Here is a 19,800-nt window from a genome sequence, read left to right as displayed (position 1 = left end):
ATATTGTGAACAGCTATGAAAAAAGATTTTGGTTATATATGTAAAATAAAGACTGGATTCCTATTTTGTTCTTTGAACACATGTTCTTTCAAATGCAAGTATTACATGCTGTAGCAAATTCTACATTATTAAGTTTCTTCCAAGAGACCTTGTACTATCTTCTACATTCAATAATGTATACAGGAATTGATGGATTCTCACCTAAACTGTTTGTGTTTTTTTGTTTTTGTTTTTGTTTTTTTTTAATGGGTAGAAGTTAGTAAGAGGTCCAGAAAGTACAGGGAAGACTAGAATCATACTTTTTGATTATACTTCCTTCCTCTCAGGGTTGAGTACCCATGAAAATGGATACAGACAAGCCCTAGTTTGGAGTCTGAGATGAACTTGTTCAAGAGTTCTGAATGGTGAAGGTAGAAGGGCTATTTTTTATATGGGAAAATATCTTGCTCACTGTTGGCTAGTAGGCAGTATCAAAGCCAGTGTGTGGTAAATATAGAAGATATTAGTAAAAAGAAGTGGATAACAAAACTATTACAATAAGAATATTAAATTCTGGCTCCAATTTCTGCCAATTATTAGCTATGTAATAGTAATTTCATCCATTATGTCAATTGGCATTTATAGCAATTGCGTGTGGTTGACCAGTGAGGAATCTTAAATTCAGAGACTGGTCTTCAGACCAAGATAATAGTGATAATGACTAGGGAACTAGTATTAAAATGTATGTCTTTTGGCTCCTTATATAGTATCTTCTATTGCAAAGAGCAAAGTAAAACATAAACAATGTTTCTTTTAACTTTTCAGACCACTGAATTATTTATACAAGTCACTGCAACCATCTTTTGACCCAGGCAAGAAGGGTGCCATGTTTTAGCAAGTCCAGTCTTACCTTCCTCCAGTACTTTACCCTATCATGAGGAATCCAAGGGGCCATGAGGATGTGCCCAGTTGGAACCCGTGCCCTCCTTTAAGACCATGTCCCAGGCACCTGAAATTCCCTGACTTTACTTCCTGGACCCATGCAGTGCTCTTCTCTAAGTCTGTCCTCTCACAAGATGAGGCCATGAGGCAGCTGGGTGGAGGTGGGAATGGCAGGGAATGGATGGAACATTCATCTACAGTATGTATATTAAGCCTCTTGATGATAGGGAACCACAAGTCAGCTTCTCATTCTGGAAGAGCTCTGATGACCCAGGAGACAGAAAATTCTAAATTTGAACTTAGCCTTCCAGGTGTTTTTGAAGATATAATTGTTAAGGTAGAAAGAAAAAGACATTTTATTTAACATTTTTTGTTCAGTTTATAACTTTCAAAATAATTTATTTATAGCTTTAAAACTTTTCAAATACCTTAAGTATTTAGACATATGGTATGAGTTACAGCCTGCATGAACTCCTTCTATATAGGTACAGATAAAGATATAGATACATATGTAGATATAGATGTATATCTATAGGTATAGATAGATACAGTACCTTCTTTGTGAGGATACTCTTCTTTGTGAGCACTGGACGTACAGCTATGAAAAAGACAGACAAGGTTTCTGCCCTACTCTAATGGCATGGATTCCTAGCCTCAGAGGTTAGTCTAGTAGGTAATACAGATGAAATAGAAAAATAAAATGCATATGAAAATGCAGTGTAAGTACGGGGTGATATGGAAAATGGTAGAGAGGAAAGGAAGGCAGTGATGTCTGGGAAGTCTTCCTAGATGAAGTAATAATATTATTTGGCCTACTGGCCATAGTTTGCTGAACGCTTGGTCTAGGGTTTTCCCCATATCCTTTAAAATCTCTTGCCTTAATTCTTCTTTGCCCCATAAACTGCTGTTCATGTTTATTAAGATGTTTATCAGTGATGATAATTATTTCATGCTTGCCATGTCATTTTCTCACCACCCATTTCCTCCGTAACCCACTCACCATGGCTTCTGACTCCACCACTCTCACAGATCATCTCTAGCCTCCTAATTGCCTATGTTCTCTCCTATCCTACTTGACTTCTCTAATGCCTGTGCTACAAATAAGCACTCTGTCCCTGAAAACTCTTCCTCACTTGTCTTTTACAACAGCATATTCTCTCCCTCTCTCTATTTCTCTTTCTCCTCTATAAATGCCCTCCCAATCCCCACTGCCTACTCCTTAAATGCTGATTTAACTCATGAGTTCCATTCTCATCTCATTCTATACAACTTTCTCTCTGCTATGCCTTCCATTACCATAATGTCAATGATTTCCATTTGCTCATGACTCCTAAATACCCTTGTAGACCTCTGACTTCTCTCCCATCGAAAGATGGGAACTCCTAGTGGCCAACTTATTGGTTATACAAGCTAAAAACCTTGGAGAAGTTCTCCAAGGAGAGACCAAGTGCAACAACTTTGTGTCACATGATCCAGGTTGCAATTCTGGCTCTGGGGTGGCCTTGGGAAAATTCCTTAGATTCAAGCAACCTGTTTCATCTTATAAAAAAGGGAATTAATCCCTCACTAGGCTTTTGAAGGATTAAATGTAATATCCACTACAATCTCTTTATTAACTAGTTGACAGATATGTCACAAGTATTTCTATTTTTATGATGATATCCCCTTTCCTGTTCTTCATTCCTCCAACTGGTAAGCTCATCCTTTTGACTGTACATCTGAAATCTTTCTCAGATATTTTTCTTCTTTTTGTTCAAGTTCAGGCCCGGCTTCTAGCCTTCCCTGCCCCACCCCCTCCAGCCCCATTCTGGCCTATATATTGTTTAGAAATTTTTAAAAATTATTTATTTATTTATTTATTTATGGCTCTGTTGGGTCTTAGTTGCAGCGCGTGGGCTCCAGAGCTCGTGGGCTCTATAGTTGTGGCATGTGGGCTCTCTAGTTGTGGCTTGCAGGCTCAGTAGTTGCAGCACATGGGCTTAGTTGCCCCACAGCATGTGGGATCTTAGTACCAGTGATTGAATCAGCATCCCCTGCATTGCAAGACAGATTCTTAACCACTGGACCACCAGGGAAGTCCCTATTCTGGCCTATATATTGTTATTATTGATATATTTCTAAAGAACAGATGAGGGCAGCACTTTATGTTGGCAGTAAGATAAAGTCCGAACATTCAAGTCCCTTTGCAAACGGAATTCAAGCTTCATCTTTACCTCCATCCCACCCTATACATAGACATACCTCCCTCCTGTCTTCTAACCATACCAAGCAACCCTGTTTCCCAAATGTGCCAGGTACACTTAGTTTCATCTGTAACTTTGACTGAGTCTTGTCACAGGCAGGAAAACTCACCTCTGTCTATTCTAACTGGTAAAATTCTATTCAGCTTTCAAGATATACCTCAACTCTTAACTCCTCTATATAGCCACCTTTCCCTACCAGATTCAGAACTAAATCTTTTCTTTGGTAAATCACCACTAAAGATAGACTTGTAAGTTCCATTGGGGCAGGGACCTCTATTTCCTAGCACTTAGGTCAGAAGCTCTCAAGTTGTAGTAGGCCCTCAGATGTTATTAGAGCATGAGTGCCATTATCATATTTTAAACAGTCTAGGCAACTAGTCTCATTTGTTTTTTCTAGTGACAACAAAAGTTATCAAGATTCAGAGATTCAAGGAAGATTGTTTTTAGGATTCCAGTTTTGAGATTTAATATACATTTTCTTTGTAACCTATTTTCTCATAATTGACAAACTACTTGAAAACAGAGAGAAAGGAAAGGAAAGGAAAAGAGAGAAAATAACTCACTGCCCCACATGCCAGGGTCAAAAAGAGGTTGGAGGGGGAGAAGGGATCTTGGAGTAAGTCTGAAAGAATTTAAGAAAGACGTAAGGAAAAGAAACTGAATTTTTTTAAGGTTTCATTTTTGTTTGCTTGCTTGGCCGTTTCTTACATGGAAGAATATTTAAGTTTTATTAGCTCAGGAATATGGCAAATGATAAAACTGAGTAAGGCTCTAAGAATGATAATGCTATTACTAGGTACTGTGGCTCCTTGAAAAATTTAAGGATTAATGAGCCCTAATTCTCTTTAAAAACTATTTGCAAGCTTAAGTATATGACTTCTCTTCATGTTCGGACCAATGTCTAAATGGTATGGCCAATAGCTGAAGTTTGAAACCCACCTCCTCCAAAAAGTCTTAATAATACAAGCCTCCCCATTACCACTAGCATTTTATTATGCCTTATAACCCATATCTTGTATTTATGTGATAATATATATTTATGTGTTGTTTATTCTCTGCACTAAAATCTCATCTATGCATATGTCCATACTCCCTAGCTTGTTTTTCTCAAATTAGAAATTAAGACCAAGGCTAATTCTGCCAACCTTCTGTAACTCAAGGGTTAGATCTAGGTAAAATATCTATTAACTAAGTACTCAATTCCTAATTGAACTTCATAATTAAAACTGTATCTTCATCATCATGGAAAGTTATTTTGAAAGCTTACCAAGAGAATTACTCATATTACATCATTAATGTTATTGCCATCATCACTATTATTTGACATTTTAGAGCCTCCTAGCTTTTGTAATAAATTCAGTGTACAAAGCATCCCCCTTTTATAAAACATTCATGAATTCTATGATTCATAAATTAAGTTATTCAAGATTATGATAAGGCATTCCAAAGGCACTAAAAGGGACCCTCTCATAATTTTTGTTTTTTATCTGTGAGTCATTTAAGCATGTAAATATAGGTTTCTAGTAGTTTTATGCACTGGCTTTGTTTTTTGTTGTTCTGAATATGAATTCAGTCAAGACTTAAAGAAACTAGAAGATATTTTGATCTGAAAGCTGTAAGAATTCACAAGGGAATGAGTTGGTTTCTTCTCTACTTTGTAATGCAAAGAAATGCATTCCACAAAATCAGATGAAACAAGCCGTTAATTTGACAGTCTCAGTTCTCATAGCTATTGATTCAGAAAGCTGAAAACAGTTATGGAGGCTTATTGGCTCCAATTAGGAGTCGTGAAACTTCAGCTTTGAAGAAATGAGAGTGTATTGGGAGAGGAATCATTCACTAACAGAATCCTCCTTAACATTTTATCATGAATGGGTATAAACTCTTGGTCTCCTGTTTTGTTTTGTTTTGTTTTGTTTTGTTTTTTGGTACTTTTTCATTTATTGATTATCTTTATGGAATAGTCTCAGAATGTTTGTTTAGCAAACAAAAGATATTTATCTTACCATGTGAGACATTTCATGGTAACAAGCTCAAGAGCTTCCTTATAAGTCTTATTTAGATGTTCTCAAGAAATAATTTCAATCCCTTCTATATAATTTTATATACATGGAAATACCTCTGGATATACTCTATTGATGGAATAATCAATATAGATTCTATAGATATATACTTATTTTAGCACATGCACCATCTTGCATGGAAGTAACTCCTCTGCTTAGAGGTATGTAACTTTTTTTGCCCTTATCAATAAGAAGACTAGCTAACTCTCATGACCACTTTTAGTGCATATAAATAATATATATTCACAATACTGTTCTTTAATGTTAAGATCTTAGTAAAGAGTGCTACAAAAAGGAAGACTCAGGAGGAAAATGGTATTCACATTTTTAAGAACAATGTCTAATGAAGCAATATAGTGTTATTTATAGCTGCTATTAAGAAAGACCAACATTTCTTCAAATATTCCTTTCAGAATGTCCAGTTTTTCCCATGTTTTAACTTAGTGATAGAAATGCAATTTTTTCCTCTTAATGATCATAATACATTTGTATCTTGGGTAACTTTTCATATATAATCAAATGACAGGAAGACTTTTTTTCTGAGGTGTGGGGGATGCTGATGAGGAAAGACTTGATAGATAACATCAATTATCAGTCATAAAATCCTTGCTTATCATTTGTTAACAAATCCTCAGTTGAAAAACCTTTTGATCAGCTTGGCACTAGCTGAAAATTTGCTGTACAATGAATATAATCCAACTCTAATAGAAGATGACTGCATTTCCAAGTAGATATAACATAGGAAAAAAGTAAGATTATTGTAATAAATCTAACATCTCAGAAACAATTCATGGAGCTTAATTATGACACTACTAAATGTGAAAATCTATTCAGCGCTAGGAACACTTTTCACATTACATTCACGCTAAAGATTGGCTGTTAAGAGCTCATTACTGGTATTTTTCTAAAGAGTGGTTTATTAAACACAGCTACCTAATAAGCATCTTCGGTGGTGCAAATTGCTGAAAACAGTAATGAGTCTGATTAGACTTCATTTCAATTACGACAGCTTGTCTAGGAAAAAAGAATTTATATATATATATATTTTTTTTTTTTCTTCATGCTTCAGAATTTGGTTACAAGACACTACAGAGTTTAAAAAATAAAAAGCCACCTCTGTATTTCCTTTCCACAGTTCACTAATGAAGAGAGAATTGTCCAAGTCGTCATCCAATTTACACACTGGAAAACTGGATGGACAAAGTGGAGTCACAATCATGTTTGCTTAAAAACAGCAAAGGCTGCCTTGACTAATATGTCTAAATAAGGTCACCTTTAGTTTCTCTCTGCTTTGTTTTTTTTTTTTTCCTTAGGAATACAAAGCTATAAATGAGGTGTAGACTTCAACATGATTCATCCCTATTTGGTTTGTGGAGGTTATTCTCCAGATTAATAGGCTCACCTTTCAATTATGTTTTATCCATGGATCTTCTACTTAAAATCATAAAAGTATAGAAAACAGTTGGACTATGCATGCTAATTATCTGACTGATTTTTTAAAAAAAAATACATATATTGGGGGAAAAATAAAAGAAGCCAAGCTTTATGAATGTACACTAATATATCAGAAAGTGTAAAGGAATATTCATTAGGCACTAAACTTGATTTGATATTTTTAAAAAGTATGTTATTTAGCTGCATTTAACAGCTAACCTCCTATTAAATCATGCCTGAATATACTGCTCAAATTGAAAGAAAAAAATTGTTAATGTAAAAAGCCTTTAAGTGATTAAGCTGTCACTGCTGTCATTCGGGCACTCTAGTAACATATTAATGCTTCTGAGAGCTTATGGCCAGGGATGCAATCCACTATTTTATGTTATATTTTCTGAAGAGATTATTTTTAAAGTATAATATCATTTGACACTGAACTGGATAAAATAATTCCTAAAGTAAAATATGAAAACAATGGCTGGATGTAGAAGCATTTAAAAAAAGGAGGGCACAATAAAACATCCTAACCTGAAAAACTTCACAAGTTAGCTAAGTGATCATGTAATGGCCATAAGACTGAAAGTCATGTATAAATGAAATTGTAGTATTCTTTGTAGGCATTTGGATACTTTCAAAAAGATTTACTTAAAAGGAGACCAGTTCCAGGTATGTCAGTTCAATGAGCAGGAATGTACTTTTAGACCTATGATTCATTAATTCTATGAATTTTTCTATTGTGTTTAAGGCTGGGGGGGGGGACCTTTTGTATAGAAAACACAAAAACAATTCTAAATTTATAATTGGGATTCTTTCCTAAGTAACTCGATTATCATATATTTTAATTATTTGCTTTTCAAGGATTTTTTAAACATTTCATCTCAAATGATTCTAGTAAAGTGTTTTTCTTTTTGAATGCAATTGAGAAAATGTGTCAATATATAATAATATTGTCATTAGTTTTCCTTTTTTGAAAAACTTTACATATGTAATCCAGACCTCCTTGAAAATGAGGTACTCAATGAAGGAAATGATGTTCATAGTATATTTGGAGGTCATAAATAAGACTTTTAAGTTTTATAAGTATGGAAACTTTTTGAGATATATGACTTGGTTCAAGCCACAAATAATAAATATATAGCTAAAGAAAACTTTAAGTAATGGAGGAGGAGGCTGAGAATCAGGCTGAAAGCCAGGCAGCTTACATTTGATTAAAGTATTATGTATATGTGCTAGTTAAATAACTTAGAATGTGCTTTGGACTCTGAGATTATAAATAATAAAGCAGATCATTTTTAGGATAAAGGTATTTTAAAAAATCTCTTTTCCTTCTCTCTGTCACCTTTCCCCATTTTCTCTATATCCTTTCCACAACTACAGACACAACACTTTCGTATACACATAAGCACCTAGATTTGATTTTTCTGTGTAACCTACCTGTATCACCCGCAGGGTTCTGGCTTTCCTGTTGTTTAGGGACTTGTGTAATTAGGATGCACACTGTTTGAAGAGGTAGCAGGAAGATTTGACTTATTTACTCTTTTAACATATGCAACTAAAACTAGCAAATTTTAAATTACATTTCTATCTGCTAATTGAAAAATGTGACTGGAAAAAAATTTTCCTTTTCCTTAAAATTATTACCAAATACTGGAGCTTATCCACAACTGAGGCCAATAAAATAGTTCATTATCATCAGTAAGAAGTATAAAATTGTCGAAAAGTTTTCACCATATAGAAGTAACATCCTTACAGCTTTGAATTCTATTGACAGTATTGAGAGCAACCTTGTGTTTCACTGCTATATTAGAGACAAAGTAAGCTGTGTTTATGCACAACAGAAGAGAGTTGGGTTGGAATTAAAGTAGAATTTATAAGCAAAAGAAAAGGCATCTGTATTTCATGTGGCAAATGCCACTGGATCAACCATTTTATTCAATTCAGCCAAAACCTAAACTTTTTTTTTTCTTTATGGCCTCATGTATTCTAACAGATGAAACTATGCAGTTGAATATTGTCATAGAGAACACAATCAAGATGGAATCTAAAGAAACAATTTCTTTGCTTGTGGTCCCTCCTATTGTTAGCTCTCCCCAAGGATTACTTTTTTGGGCACCCCCTCCAGGACAGGAAATGCCACTTTCTTTGAGGATGCTGATAGCCTGTCTTCTGCTTTTGTCTCATTATGCAGCATTCTTTGTTTTTACAAATGGAAGAGCCAACAGCGCTAATGACTGGACTGTCATTCACATTGCACTTTAACAATGTTCTGTTTATCTGGAAATTAGAGCATCCTAATTATAGGTGATGCTAAGGTTTTTTTCACCAAACCATAGAATGTGGCCAGGTAGGGAGAATGGAAAGGTGAGGAAACTACGGTTGTTACTAAGAGCTCTTCACTTTTAATCCTTGACCATGTTGATTGTATTCTAAAGCAGTTTATCTTCATATGTTGTCTTATATGGGCGAAACAACACTAAACCTACCAAAACTCATTTCATACGTTGCTTTTTCCACTGCCTTCAGATCAGTTATTTTCTTCAGACTGGACTAAATTATACACAGGTCCCAGGAGTGAAGGACACTGAATTAATGGACTATGTCACCCAGCCCTGACTATAGAATATTTTTATCAAAGTCCAAGGCACTATTTTGCTATTGCATTAAAAATTCATGCATGGATTGCCAAAAAGAGAAAAATGCATAAATAACCTAAACAAATTTTGTCTGGGCTTTGCACACTTTAGAGTTAACCTTAAGCAAAGAGTTTTTAAGGAGAATGGTTGGAGTTGTATACATATATGTAAATAATATTCTTACTCCTTTGTCTAATTATGTGAGAGAGACCTCCAATTTACATAAGCAGTCTTAATTATCTATTTTGTTTTATGTAAACTGTCTTTTTAGAGTAAGGTTTCAGAGGAACACAAAAAGAAGCTGAATGCAGATTCCATCTTACACAAGGTCGTGGGGCTTGGGAGATTATGAATTTGTTTATTGACCCATGTCAGCATGGGATGTTGGGCAAAAATGAATGTAGTTCACCTTAAATATAACTAAATTGAGCTTTGCATTTATATACTTGAAATAGAATAGATACACGCAAATAACTATTTACGAATAGCACTATGTACACATAATGATTAACATAACATTTTAGCAGTGTGACAGGGGACATTAACCACCCATGTCATAATTCAAGGTTGGTACCATGCCCAGTTTGTGTTAATTAAAAGTACAAATTTATTTTATATGGCACAAGAGTATCTTGAGAATCAATTGGAATGACCTCAGACTTTTAGGACGCTGGTAATGTTATCTCAGCAGAATCCTTTTTTAAAATAAAGATTCAAAACGCATAGAAAATGCACAATACTTTTGGCATTTGGATTTCTCTTTCTGGATCAGTCATACAGGCTGGATACTATGAATCTAGCATGGAGCTTTCAGGTTGTGTTAACCCCATTTATCCCTGCACGCTACAGCTCACCTGTTATTTATACACATAAGAGGTTTGATACTGCAGAACAAGGGGAGTGCTCTGTTGTGACACAGAACATACGTATTCATTAGCCCTGGCGGTCCCTATGGACAGAAGTGGTGTGTCCTGATGATCTCTGTATGACAGAAAGAACTGGGGGGGAAGGGTAGATGGCCTTAATGGATTGAAAGCGTATATGGAAAAAGGGAAGAGACAGAATGAGTAATGAAAGGCCACAAAGTAACAACTTTAAAGGTTAGCTACAAAGCACTATTTAAACTGATTAAAATTGTCTAAAATCATTCACAGAGGTAGAATAAACAAGATAACATTTGACTCAACATGGGAAGATCAGTCCTCTTACACACTAACCCTCAAATCGTTTCGCTTGCAATAGTTGATAACACCTGACACTAAATACTAAGATTCAGACTATGAATTGTTTGTATATTTTAAATTGCATGTATATGCATAGTTGTGTATTCTGTTGAATTATGGTAGGATGTACACAGACTTTTGGACACTGTTTTTTACTTGATTTAGATGATTATTTAAAAATTTGTATACATATGCTTTTGTAAAACTACCCCTTGCTTTAAAAAAGAAAACCCATAAATCTGAACTATAAACTATATGTATTTTATGTGAGTGTGATTATATGTTCACTTGAATACTCTGATTTGAGTATGGGAGATTTTAGGACCCCCCAGAGGAAAAAAAATAATTATTTGAATTATGATTATGATTTGTGGTTTGCTTTAAGTGATAGGCTCTCTTGATAATGTATTGAACATAAGCCTAGTGGCCTATAAGTGATATTTCTTTTATCAGTGTAATTTTCTTTGCATAACTGCTTATGCACTCATCCTCATAAATGCAAGTCATTCTCTTATATATGACTTGCATGTTAAAAATGATGACCTATGAGACCCATGCATACCAAGTTTCAACCTCATTATGAAATATTGGCAAAATAGAGATTTTTATACTTGGTCACGTTTTGATGAGTGAATATTTTGTTGCTGTGAATAAAATTTAATGCATTCTAGGGAAACTGATTCAGATCATAAGCTACCCACAAATTTAATTGAAGGACAGGGTATACACCGTTCTAGTCCAAGTCATGGTGCCCTGTAACATTGAATACTTGCTTTTAAAGCTCAAAATGATGACATACAGAACAAGATCAGTTGCTTATCCACATACCATCTACCCAGCAACTTGCTATAAGAAATAAGAAGCATAACTTTGGAGTAACTTAACGTCTCAAAAGTTGTAGTACAGGTCATGATTGACTATTACATATTAAATGAAGTCTTGGTTTGTGGAGTCAGAACCTATGGCATATTCAGGGAGCATATTAGGAATGGTGGAGAGTGACATGGAAAACCGCTAGAAAAAGTATCTAACAAATCAGAGCAAAGGGCGGAGCGCTGAAACAGCAGCAATCTGGAAACCAGTTTTTTAAGGCAATAATTTCTCATTTTACACTGTTGTACTAGTGATACTGAATCAATAAGGGAGATATCAAATATTTTTCCTGTGCTTTGAGTAAGAGGGCAGGGATGACATAATAAATAGTATTTGGAAAAATTTTAATCTAAAGGCACTACTATTTTTTTTTTAATTTTAAAGCACTATACTTGCTAGTTTTCAGGAAAATGTACTTAAGTGAAAAAACTGGAGCTTGAAGCTTCAGAGTGAAGTCATAATTTTAATTGCATATGTGACCAGTAGATACCATAAAAATACCTGATGTTGCAATAGGGAGTGGGAACATCATGACAAAATGGAGAGGGCATGCCATGTCTAGAGGGGGCAACTGGACCTCAGATTCAGGCAACTGCTGCCAGGCAAGAATGAGGTCTAGTGTAAGATCATTCAACTTGTCTTGAAAAAGTGGGAAATATGGAACTACAGGTTCTTTTATATAAAATTGACTGATTTTTAAAACTCTGTGCTGGCCAAATGAAATATAGTTACAGGTTACATGCTGCCTGCAGGCTGTCAGGTGGCAATTTCTCTATGTTAGAAGGTGAGGTATTTAAACTATATTTACCAAGGACCATTTAGCCAGAAATGCCTTTGTGATTGTTAAAAAGGATTGCTTTATGCAAATAATGTGGAATAGGGGGAGGGAGTAATTTGCTGCAAAATGTATTATAATTTGGATTCTTGAGGTGTGAAAGTGTGATTTAAAGAGAACAATCTTTGACAGTATTACTGTATAATTAGAATATCTTATTTTGAGACTGGGTTTTCAGATCATCCTTAACTGGTTTTAAACCTCTATTGTTTCTTAGCTATGGTCTCTACAATGTTGACTCACAAATACCATTAAGAATAAATAGCATAGAACTATTTTGAATTTTTGACAGCTTTTTGATTAAGGAGATCACTCTCTGTGTTTTGCTGAGTATGAAAGAATTTCTATACCTTTCTTATAACCAACATTCCCACTGGAAAATTTCCTTTTCAGGAGCTGTCCAGAGGTTGAAGAAAAAGTGATTTATAAATTCTAGGAGTGATTTTAGTTTTTTTCTGTCTAGTCAGTTTTGTTTTGTGTTTAATGCATCTCTGGCTTTTTCAAAATAAAAGCATAAGAAGAAATATTTGTGTAGCAGGTTACATTTGGAAAATATTTTCACAAATATTACTGCTTTAGGTAACCTTAATAACAATCGAGTAAGGTATATGCTACCATTATTGTCCATATTTTATGGCTGAAAAAAGTGAGTATGATATGCTATGTGATTTCACCAGGATTAGAACAAATAAATGATGGCATGGATCAGGGCCAGTGGTCTGAACCTCAAGCTTGGGTTATTCACTCTTCAAACAAAATTCTAGGATCTTCTTTATGTTTTCTCCAGTCCCTTTCTATCCCAACAATCTAGTAATGCCTCCAAATAAAACACTGTGTTCGACAAAATAGTGCTCAATCCCTCAGTATACCACGATAAGTGAAGTACTAAACCTGTAACTGAGGCTGTCTGGATTGGGGACTAGGTCATTTGAAAGTTCCCTTAATCTCTAAAATCAAAGAGTCTAAGGGAATTTAGAATGTGAAATTATAAAGAACGCAGAAGCTAGAAGTTTCATTGTCTGGTAAACAGATTCCCTTGATGTAATTTCTTAGCATTGAACCACAAGGCTTTACACACAGTGGGCCCTCAATTTGTTGACTAATTAAGATTAACAGTCTCTATATCATATTCAGCTTATACAGGACTTTTCATTTTGGTGTTCTGAAGATGGAACCTATTTAACTAGGTTAAGGAGAATATATAATTTCTGTGCTTCTTCCCCTCACTTTTCCCGATACTACTTTTAAATATGACATCACATTTTAGGCTAAGAATTATTGGGAAATGGACTAAGGAAGATTTCAGATCAAATAGATTAGAACAGGTAATACTAGATACTGCTGTGTTGGCCTCTTGGCTTATGAGGATCGGTACACAAAAGGAGAATGCTGCTTAGTCTGCTGAAACATTTTGATTGGTCATCACTCCCCTTGAAGGATAAAGGTAAGTAGTTATTGTATAGGGCCAGTTTTCAGTGTCAGGAAGTTTGTAGGCCCCCTCTCAGAAGACTCTTATTTTTTAGCCAATGAATTTGCTACTCTCTACTTGAAATTTTGAATGTTCTATGTGTTAGTTTTGCCATTTCCTACCTAGGAGATGATGAATCTGTTGCATTATTAGGCTGAGGGGGCAGTAAGTAAACTATTATAATTACTTTATTGTATTTACCCCAGTAGTGATTTTTTCTAGAGAGAATCTTGGTAAATATGGTGTTCAATTAAAAAAAAAATTTTTTTTTAAATGATAATGAGAAGTTCGGAGGCACAGTAGCCCAAAGGAGTGTAATAGGTGTAGTGATGTCGTGCAGGCCTGTGTGAGCACTGTGCAGCTTTCCTAGAGCAAGCCGGCCATGCCTGCAGGTGTTTGCCTCAGGTCTCTGCCCTTAGGAAGTCTGAGAAAACCTACAAATGAAAGCAGAGTCCCTAACAGCCAGAATTACCCTATGGGAACCTTGTAGAAGAGAGCCGCTTTTATAGACCTCATGAACTTCTGAATAGCATACCTGTGTTGGGGTGGGGGGGTGTGGTAGTGAGTATCTTAGATTAATATTTCCATGAATGTGTGCTAAAAATCGATTGTAGAAGACCTAGTCTTTTATTCCCAATTTCCTTCTATTCTGAAAGTTGTTTTTATGTCCTTCATTTTTCTATATAACAGTGTCTTTATCATTTTGAAGCTGACAGAACTTTGAAGGATGCCACAGTTGTTTTGCTTCAAAATAGTTAAAGAGTTAAATGGAAGAAGTAGAGCAATGAGGCAGCAACTGTTCAGTAATTAAACCTAAGTTTAAAAATGGTCAGTAATGATAAGAATGAAAAAATGTCATCCAAGCTGTCTGGTTTCATGGGAAATATAGACTTGTTCATTTATATATACATAAGTTCATCCTATAACAATAAAATAAAATACTCAGGCTTTTTACTGTAATATGCCATCCTTGTGCACACTTATGTTAAAGTATCTTAAAAGCAGTTTTCTATTAAATTATATATTTTAAAAATAAGCACATTGCATTGTGAAATTTGCCAGCTGTATTAAGAATTTTCTAATCCTTTCAAAAATGAAAACTGATGTTTTGGAACAATTCTTCAATTATCTTGAGGAACTATTTTTCTTTCTACTGTTTTCTGAATTTTTACTGTACCTAATATTTAAGCTGTTTCTAAACAGCAGTGGGAGTTATTGTTCTGGAGTCATGTTTCTAATAATGTTAAAATAGCATTGTTTCTGAGGTTTTTCTCTTCATGATCCAAAGAGAAACCATATAAGAACTGTTTTTAAAACCCATCTTATTATTTGGGTGCCAAGTTAAGTGACACGCATGTGCTGCTTCTTACAGATAACAGCAATGTAATCAAAGGGAGGATGATATTTTGTTCAAAGAACATTTGGCTCCACATTTTGCTTACATTTCACATCAGAAATATCATCACAAATAAATAGAATAATAATAACAATGTCAACAAGTTTAGTTCTACTTCCAATTAGTATTAAAATTCAAGAAAATGGTGAAAAAGCTCTTTGTCCTCCTAAGACCAGAACACTCTCCTGAACACGGGCTTCTTCAGTTCCTACTAATATTAGGAACTTGCTTATGGTTTAACTATTAATTTATACTTTCAAATACTATTAATGATTTTAAAGCACTGGATAAATACTCATGTTTCAGGGGATGTGAATAATTCTGTCCCCTTAAGGTTATTTAATGAAAGCTTAATCTTAACTTTTGCAGCCCTGCTTAGGTTGTTTTTTGTTGTTGGTGGTGGTGGTGGTTTTTTTTTTTTTTTTTGCTGTACGCGGGCCTCTCACTGCTGTGGCCTCTCCCGTTGCGGAGCACAGGCTCCGGACACACAGGCTCCGCGGCCATGGCTCGCGGGCCCAGCCGCTCCGCGGCATGTGGGATCTTCCGGGATCGGGGCACGAACCCGTGTCCCCTGCATCGGCAGGCGGACTCTCAACCACTGCGCCACCAGGGAAGCCCGGTGGTGGTGGTTTTTGCGGTACGCGGGCCTCTCACCGTTGTGGCCTCTCCCGTTGCGGAGCACAGGCTCCGGACGCGCAGGCTCAGCGGCCATGGCTCATGGGCCCAGCCGCTCCGCGGCATGTGGGATCCTTCCGAACCGGGGCACGAACCCGCGTCCCCTGCATCGGCAGGCGGACTCCCAACCACTGCGCCACCAGGGAAGCCCCTAGGTTGTTATTTAGAATGCATCAATAAATAAACTTTCAACTATCTTGGTAAGCATATCCAAAAATAGCATGAGAATCAAAAGGCAATGGTGTATCCAGTAATTGTTCCAAATAGATAACTTTTAAAAAATATAAATTTATTTGTTTGTTTGTTTTTGGCTGCGTTGGGTCTTCATTGCTGCACGTGAGCTTTCTCTAGTTGCAGTGAGCAGGGCCTACTCTTCATTGTGGTGCACGGGCTTCTCATTGTGGTGGCTTCTCTTGTTGCAGTGTGTGGGCTCTAGGCGCGCAGGCTTCAGTAGTTGTGCACGTGGGCTCTAGAGCACAGGCTCAACAGTTGTGGTGCACAGGCTTAGTTGCTCCGTGGTATGTGGGATCTTCCCGGACCGGGGCTCAAACCCGTGTCCCCTGTATTGGCAAACAGATTCTCAACCACTGCACCACGAGGGAAGCCCCAAATAGATAATTTTGATAGGATCTTTACTTAATTTCAGATGAAGCAGAAATCTTATGAAATTTAATTATTTTTGCTAGAGTTTATGCAGTTAAACTATGCATTTCTCTATGCAGTGAAAATGGCCAACCTATTTTATTTAAACTTTATTATATATTCCTGTCTTTTACAGTGATTATAACTTACTAAAGTCATTTGCTGCATGTATTTTACAAATTAATTTACAAGGAAAATTTTAATCCAATAAAGGTGAAAGTTGCCCTTTATGGTTGTTTTTTAAAATAATTACTCTAAAGCTAAAGCAGTTTCATTTTTTTTAAGGGGCAATTTTTTTTTTAAATCATGTTTGTTATGTATGTTTGTTAACTAATGCCAACAATGGCTTAGCTCAGCTAACTGAAAGGAAGCCAGACCCTTTTTTGTGGGGGGTGGGGGTGGGGGAGTGTTGTGTTGTGTTGTGTTTGTGGTAAATTCCATTGTCTGTGACTCCTAAATTATTTTCTGAGACCTTTTTTTTAAGACATTTATCCATGTTTCTTCTGTATCCATCTAAACAAATTCCTACTCATAGCATACGTGTTTTCTTATTTTCTCAACTCTGTATTTTGATAATCTTTTAAAGAAAAAAAATCCTAATAGAAATTCCCTGGAAATAATTTATAGGACTAATGAATCTGTAGGTCTTTTAGACAGTTCTACATTACAGTCACATTAATATTCTCTCCTTTTTATAAGGCTTGAAGTAAATCCCATGACACTAGAAGAATTTAGATACTGATTACTTGCGATTGGTTCCTGGTGATTTGCTCTTAATAATTTCCAGTTGAATTTAATGAAAGTATGATTCCTGAAATGCTGCTTCATTAAAATTGCATCTTTTCCCCTTTAAGTGTGGTCTCGGTCATTTCACCCATTTTGCGGTGTGTTTTTCTCCCCCTTAAAAAGTAATGATTGAGAAAGCAGAAACAATTAAGAATATCACTTTAGTTCTTCCTAGAAGGCCCCCCAGAGTTCCTCTGCATGAAATGATGCAAGCTGCACTTCATCAGGATTTTAGAATATTTTCTTTCCAACTGAAGAGATTATTTTTTTAAGTAGTTTTAAAAGAGAAACATGAAGATTTGGGGGGAGGTGAAGGAAAGGAAAGTGAAGAATCTGTTGCATATACAGGAGAATAACGTGTTTAGTATTTTTACTCAAAAAGATATATATATATATATGGAGCTTGATTAAGTTATACAGTGCAGCATTCAGAGTTAATTTAATTGAGATGGTGATTTGCCAATGAATATCTACATGGATCCTTTTTAAAAATCCAAATGCAAATGAGTACAACTGCAGTAAAATATATTTGCAAATGAATCCTGTTGCTTTATTCATTTATTATGTAATTACTGCAATCTTTCCCACCTTGTTTTCAGTATTTCTTAATCATTAAGTCAGAAGCATGACAGCAGTGCCGGCCCTGGCATGATTCTCTTTGACTGAAACCTTGTAAATTAACACAATTAGCACAGCATCATCCTGCTAATTAACTTCCAGTGTCTGGTGCAGTGGTTTTGCAAGCAAGGAAGAGGGAGTCAGAAGGGAATCAACATGCCATTCTGTTACCAAACTCTGTGATACGTTCAGTTTAGCTCAGTAAGTCAAAGCCGGCCATGTCAGGAGCCAAAGTCAAGCAATGAAGAGCTAAAGGGGTTGGAGGAGGAAAGCAGAAGCGGGTAGGAGCTGTCAAAATAGACTGCAGTAATTCAGAAGGGAGCTGATGCCACAGATGCTTCATTTAGACCAGAACTCCTTCTTATCAAGGAATCTCTGCCAGAGGGCACAAGAGAGTTTGCAAAATTCACTTACCATAATACAAAGGAGATTAAGGAGGCTTGCTTAATACAGCTGTATCGGAATAGGAAGTGTTCCAATCAAGCAGAGATTAGAATAGGACGAACCAGCATTGGGAAATAGAACAGGGTTCCAGTGCTCTTCTGTAACTAACTATATGTGAGTCCTCGAGGGTACATTATAAATCCCTTTGGGTACTGGTTCCCTAATGAGGGAAAAAAGGCAATGTCTAAGGTCTCTCTTTAAACTGTAAAATTCAAATGATTCTCTCATTCTGACTGCTTCATAATGAGAAAATATTTGCTACATAGTCACCTTGCTTCGCTTAGTAATCTAGCAGATGATAAAGTTACACATAGCATCTCATTTTCTAGTTGTACTCTTCGAGTTTATGCCACACACTGCTTTCCATAAATGTAAAGAGTTAGAATCCAGATTCTCTGTTATCTTCCCTTTTACCTTCTTCCTTCCTCTCTCTTTATCTCCCCCTTTCATATATATATATATATATATATATATATATATATATATATATATTTCCCCCCACCCCTCAGTACCTTGGAGGCTGTAAGGCAGAGGGAAAGATGATAAGAAGGGAGAATGCTAGCTAGAAGACCGACAGACAAGTGATGCTTGTTTTTTTTTTTCAGAGTTTCAACAACAGGACTGAGAGGCAGAAAGGAGCCAGTTGTAATTCATACCGAGTTGTAGGCTTTGTGCGATGAAAGCGATGGAGCGCTGCCTGGGAGATTGCTTTGCTGCACTCCACGAAGCAGATTTGAAACTGTCGTGGACCACTTTAGATGAGAGTTGGATTATGGAATGACCTGCTATGTCTGTGTCATATTGTTCTGCGCAGGGAGCATTATACTGTGCTAACTAGGTGTTCAGTACCAAATAAGAGAGGTGTCCTAGATGTGATCTGTCAGCTGTGTCTCATTTTTATATTGGTTAAAATATAAAACAGAAACTGTGATGTGAAGAGACAGGATAGCTAGATATCGCACATGTTAATACTCCCACGTGCTAGATATTTTAAATATATGCATATTTTATTGTAAGAAGCTGTGATTGAATTCTAATTTGACAGGAATGTGTGTGTACATACATATGTGTTTCTGTGTGTGTGTGTAGCAAGTAACTTGATAGGCTTAGCAGAAATAAATTTACTTATTACTTTAAAATGAAAGAAAATGTAGGTCTCCTACAGAGTTTTCATTTAAATTGTTTACTTTTTATACAGGGTATAAATTACTTTTATACAGGGTTGAAAGTTTTCATTTAAATTGTTTACTTTTTATACAGGGTTGAAATTTTATACAGCGTTTTCATTTAAATTGTTTACTTTTTATACAGGGTTGAAATTCAGTCCCCTTTAAAGTATATGCATTGTAGAGACCATAACAGGTATTATAAACTGTGGAAATCCTTTATAATGTCACTGTCATTGGCGGAAAATAATAAGTAACAAAAGAAGTTGGGGGAAAAAGCTTTAACAGTTCTGATGAGTATCTAAGTAAATTAACTTTCCACCCCCCACCCCCCCATCTTTAGGCTTGAAGATGCAGTGGACGCCGGAGCATGCCCAGTG

General features: G+C 35.9%; 1 protein-coding gene across 2 annotated transcripts in view; it reads left to right on the top strand.

Annotated features, from left to right (window-relative positions):
* Positions 1-19,800, top strand: part of FIGN (fidgetin, microtubule severing factor) — a 121,280-nt gene that overhangs the window by 95,281 nt on the left and 6,199 nt on the right. For both annotated transcript variants that reach the window (XM_082629889.1, XM_082629888.1), the window contains one exon: positions 19,764-19,800. This exon is cut by the window's right edge and continues 6,199 nt beyond it. In XM_082629889.1, the coding sequence (XP_082486015.1) occupies positions 19,772-19,800 (29 nt within the window). In that variant the 5' untranslated portion in view covers positions 19,764-19,771. The remainder of the gene's footprint in view (positions 1-19,763) is intronic.

Source organism: Mesoplodon mirus (genome assembly GCF_964341445.2).
Source record: "Mesoplodon mirus genome assembly, chromosome: 8".
NCBI lineage: Eukaryota > Metazoa > Chordata > Mammalia > Artiodactyla > Ziphiidae > Mesoplodon > Mesoplodon mirus.
Note: the sequence above shows the minus strand (reverse complement) of the source record. Positions and strands in the feature narration are given on the sequence as shown.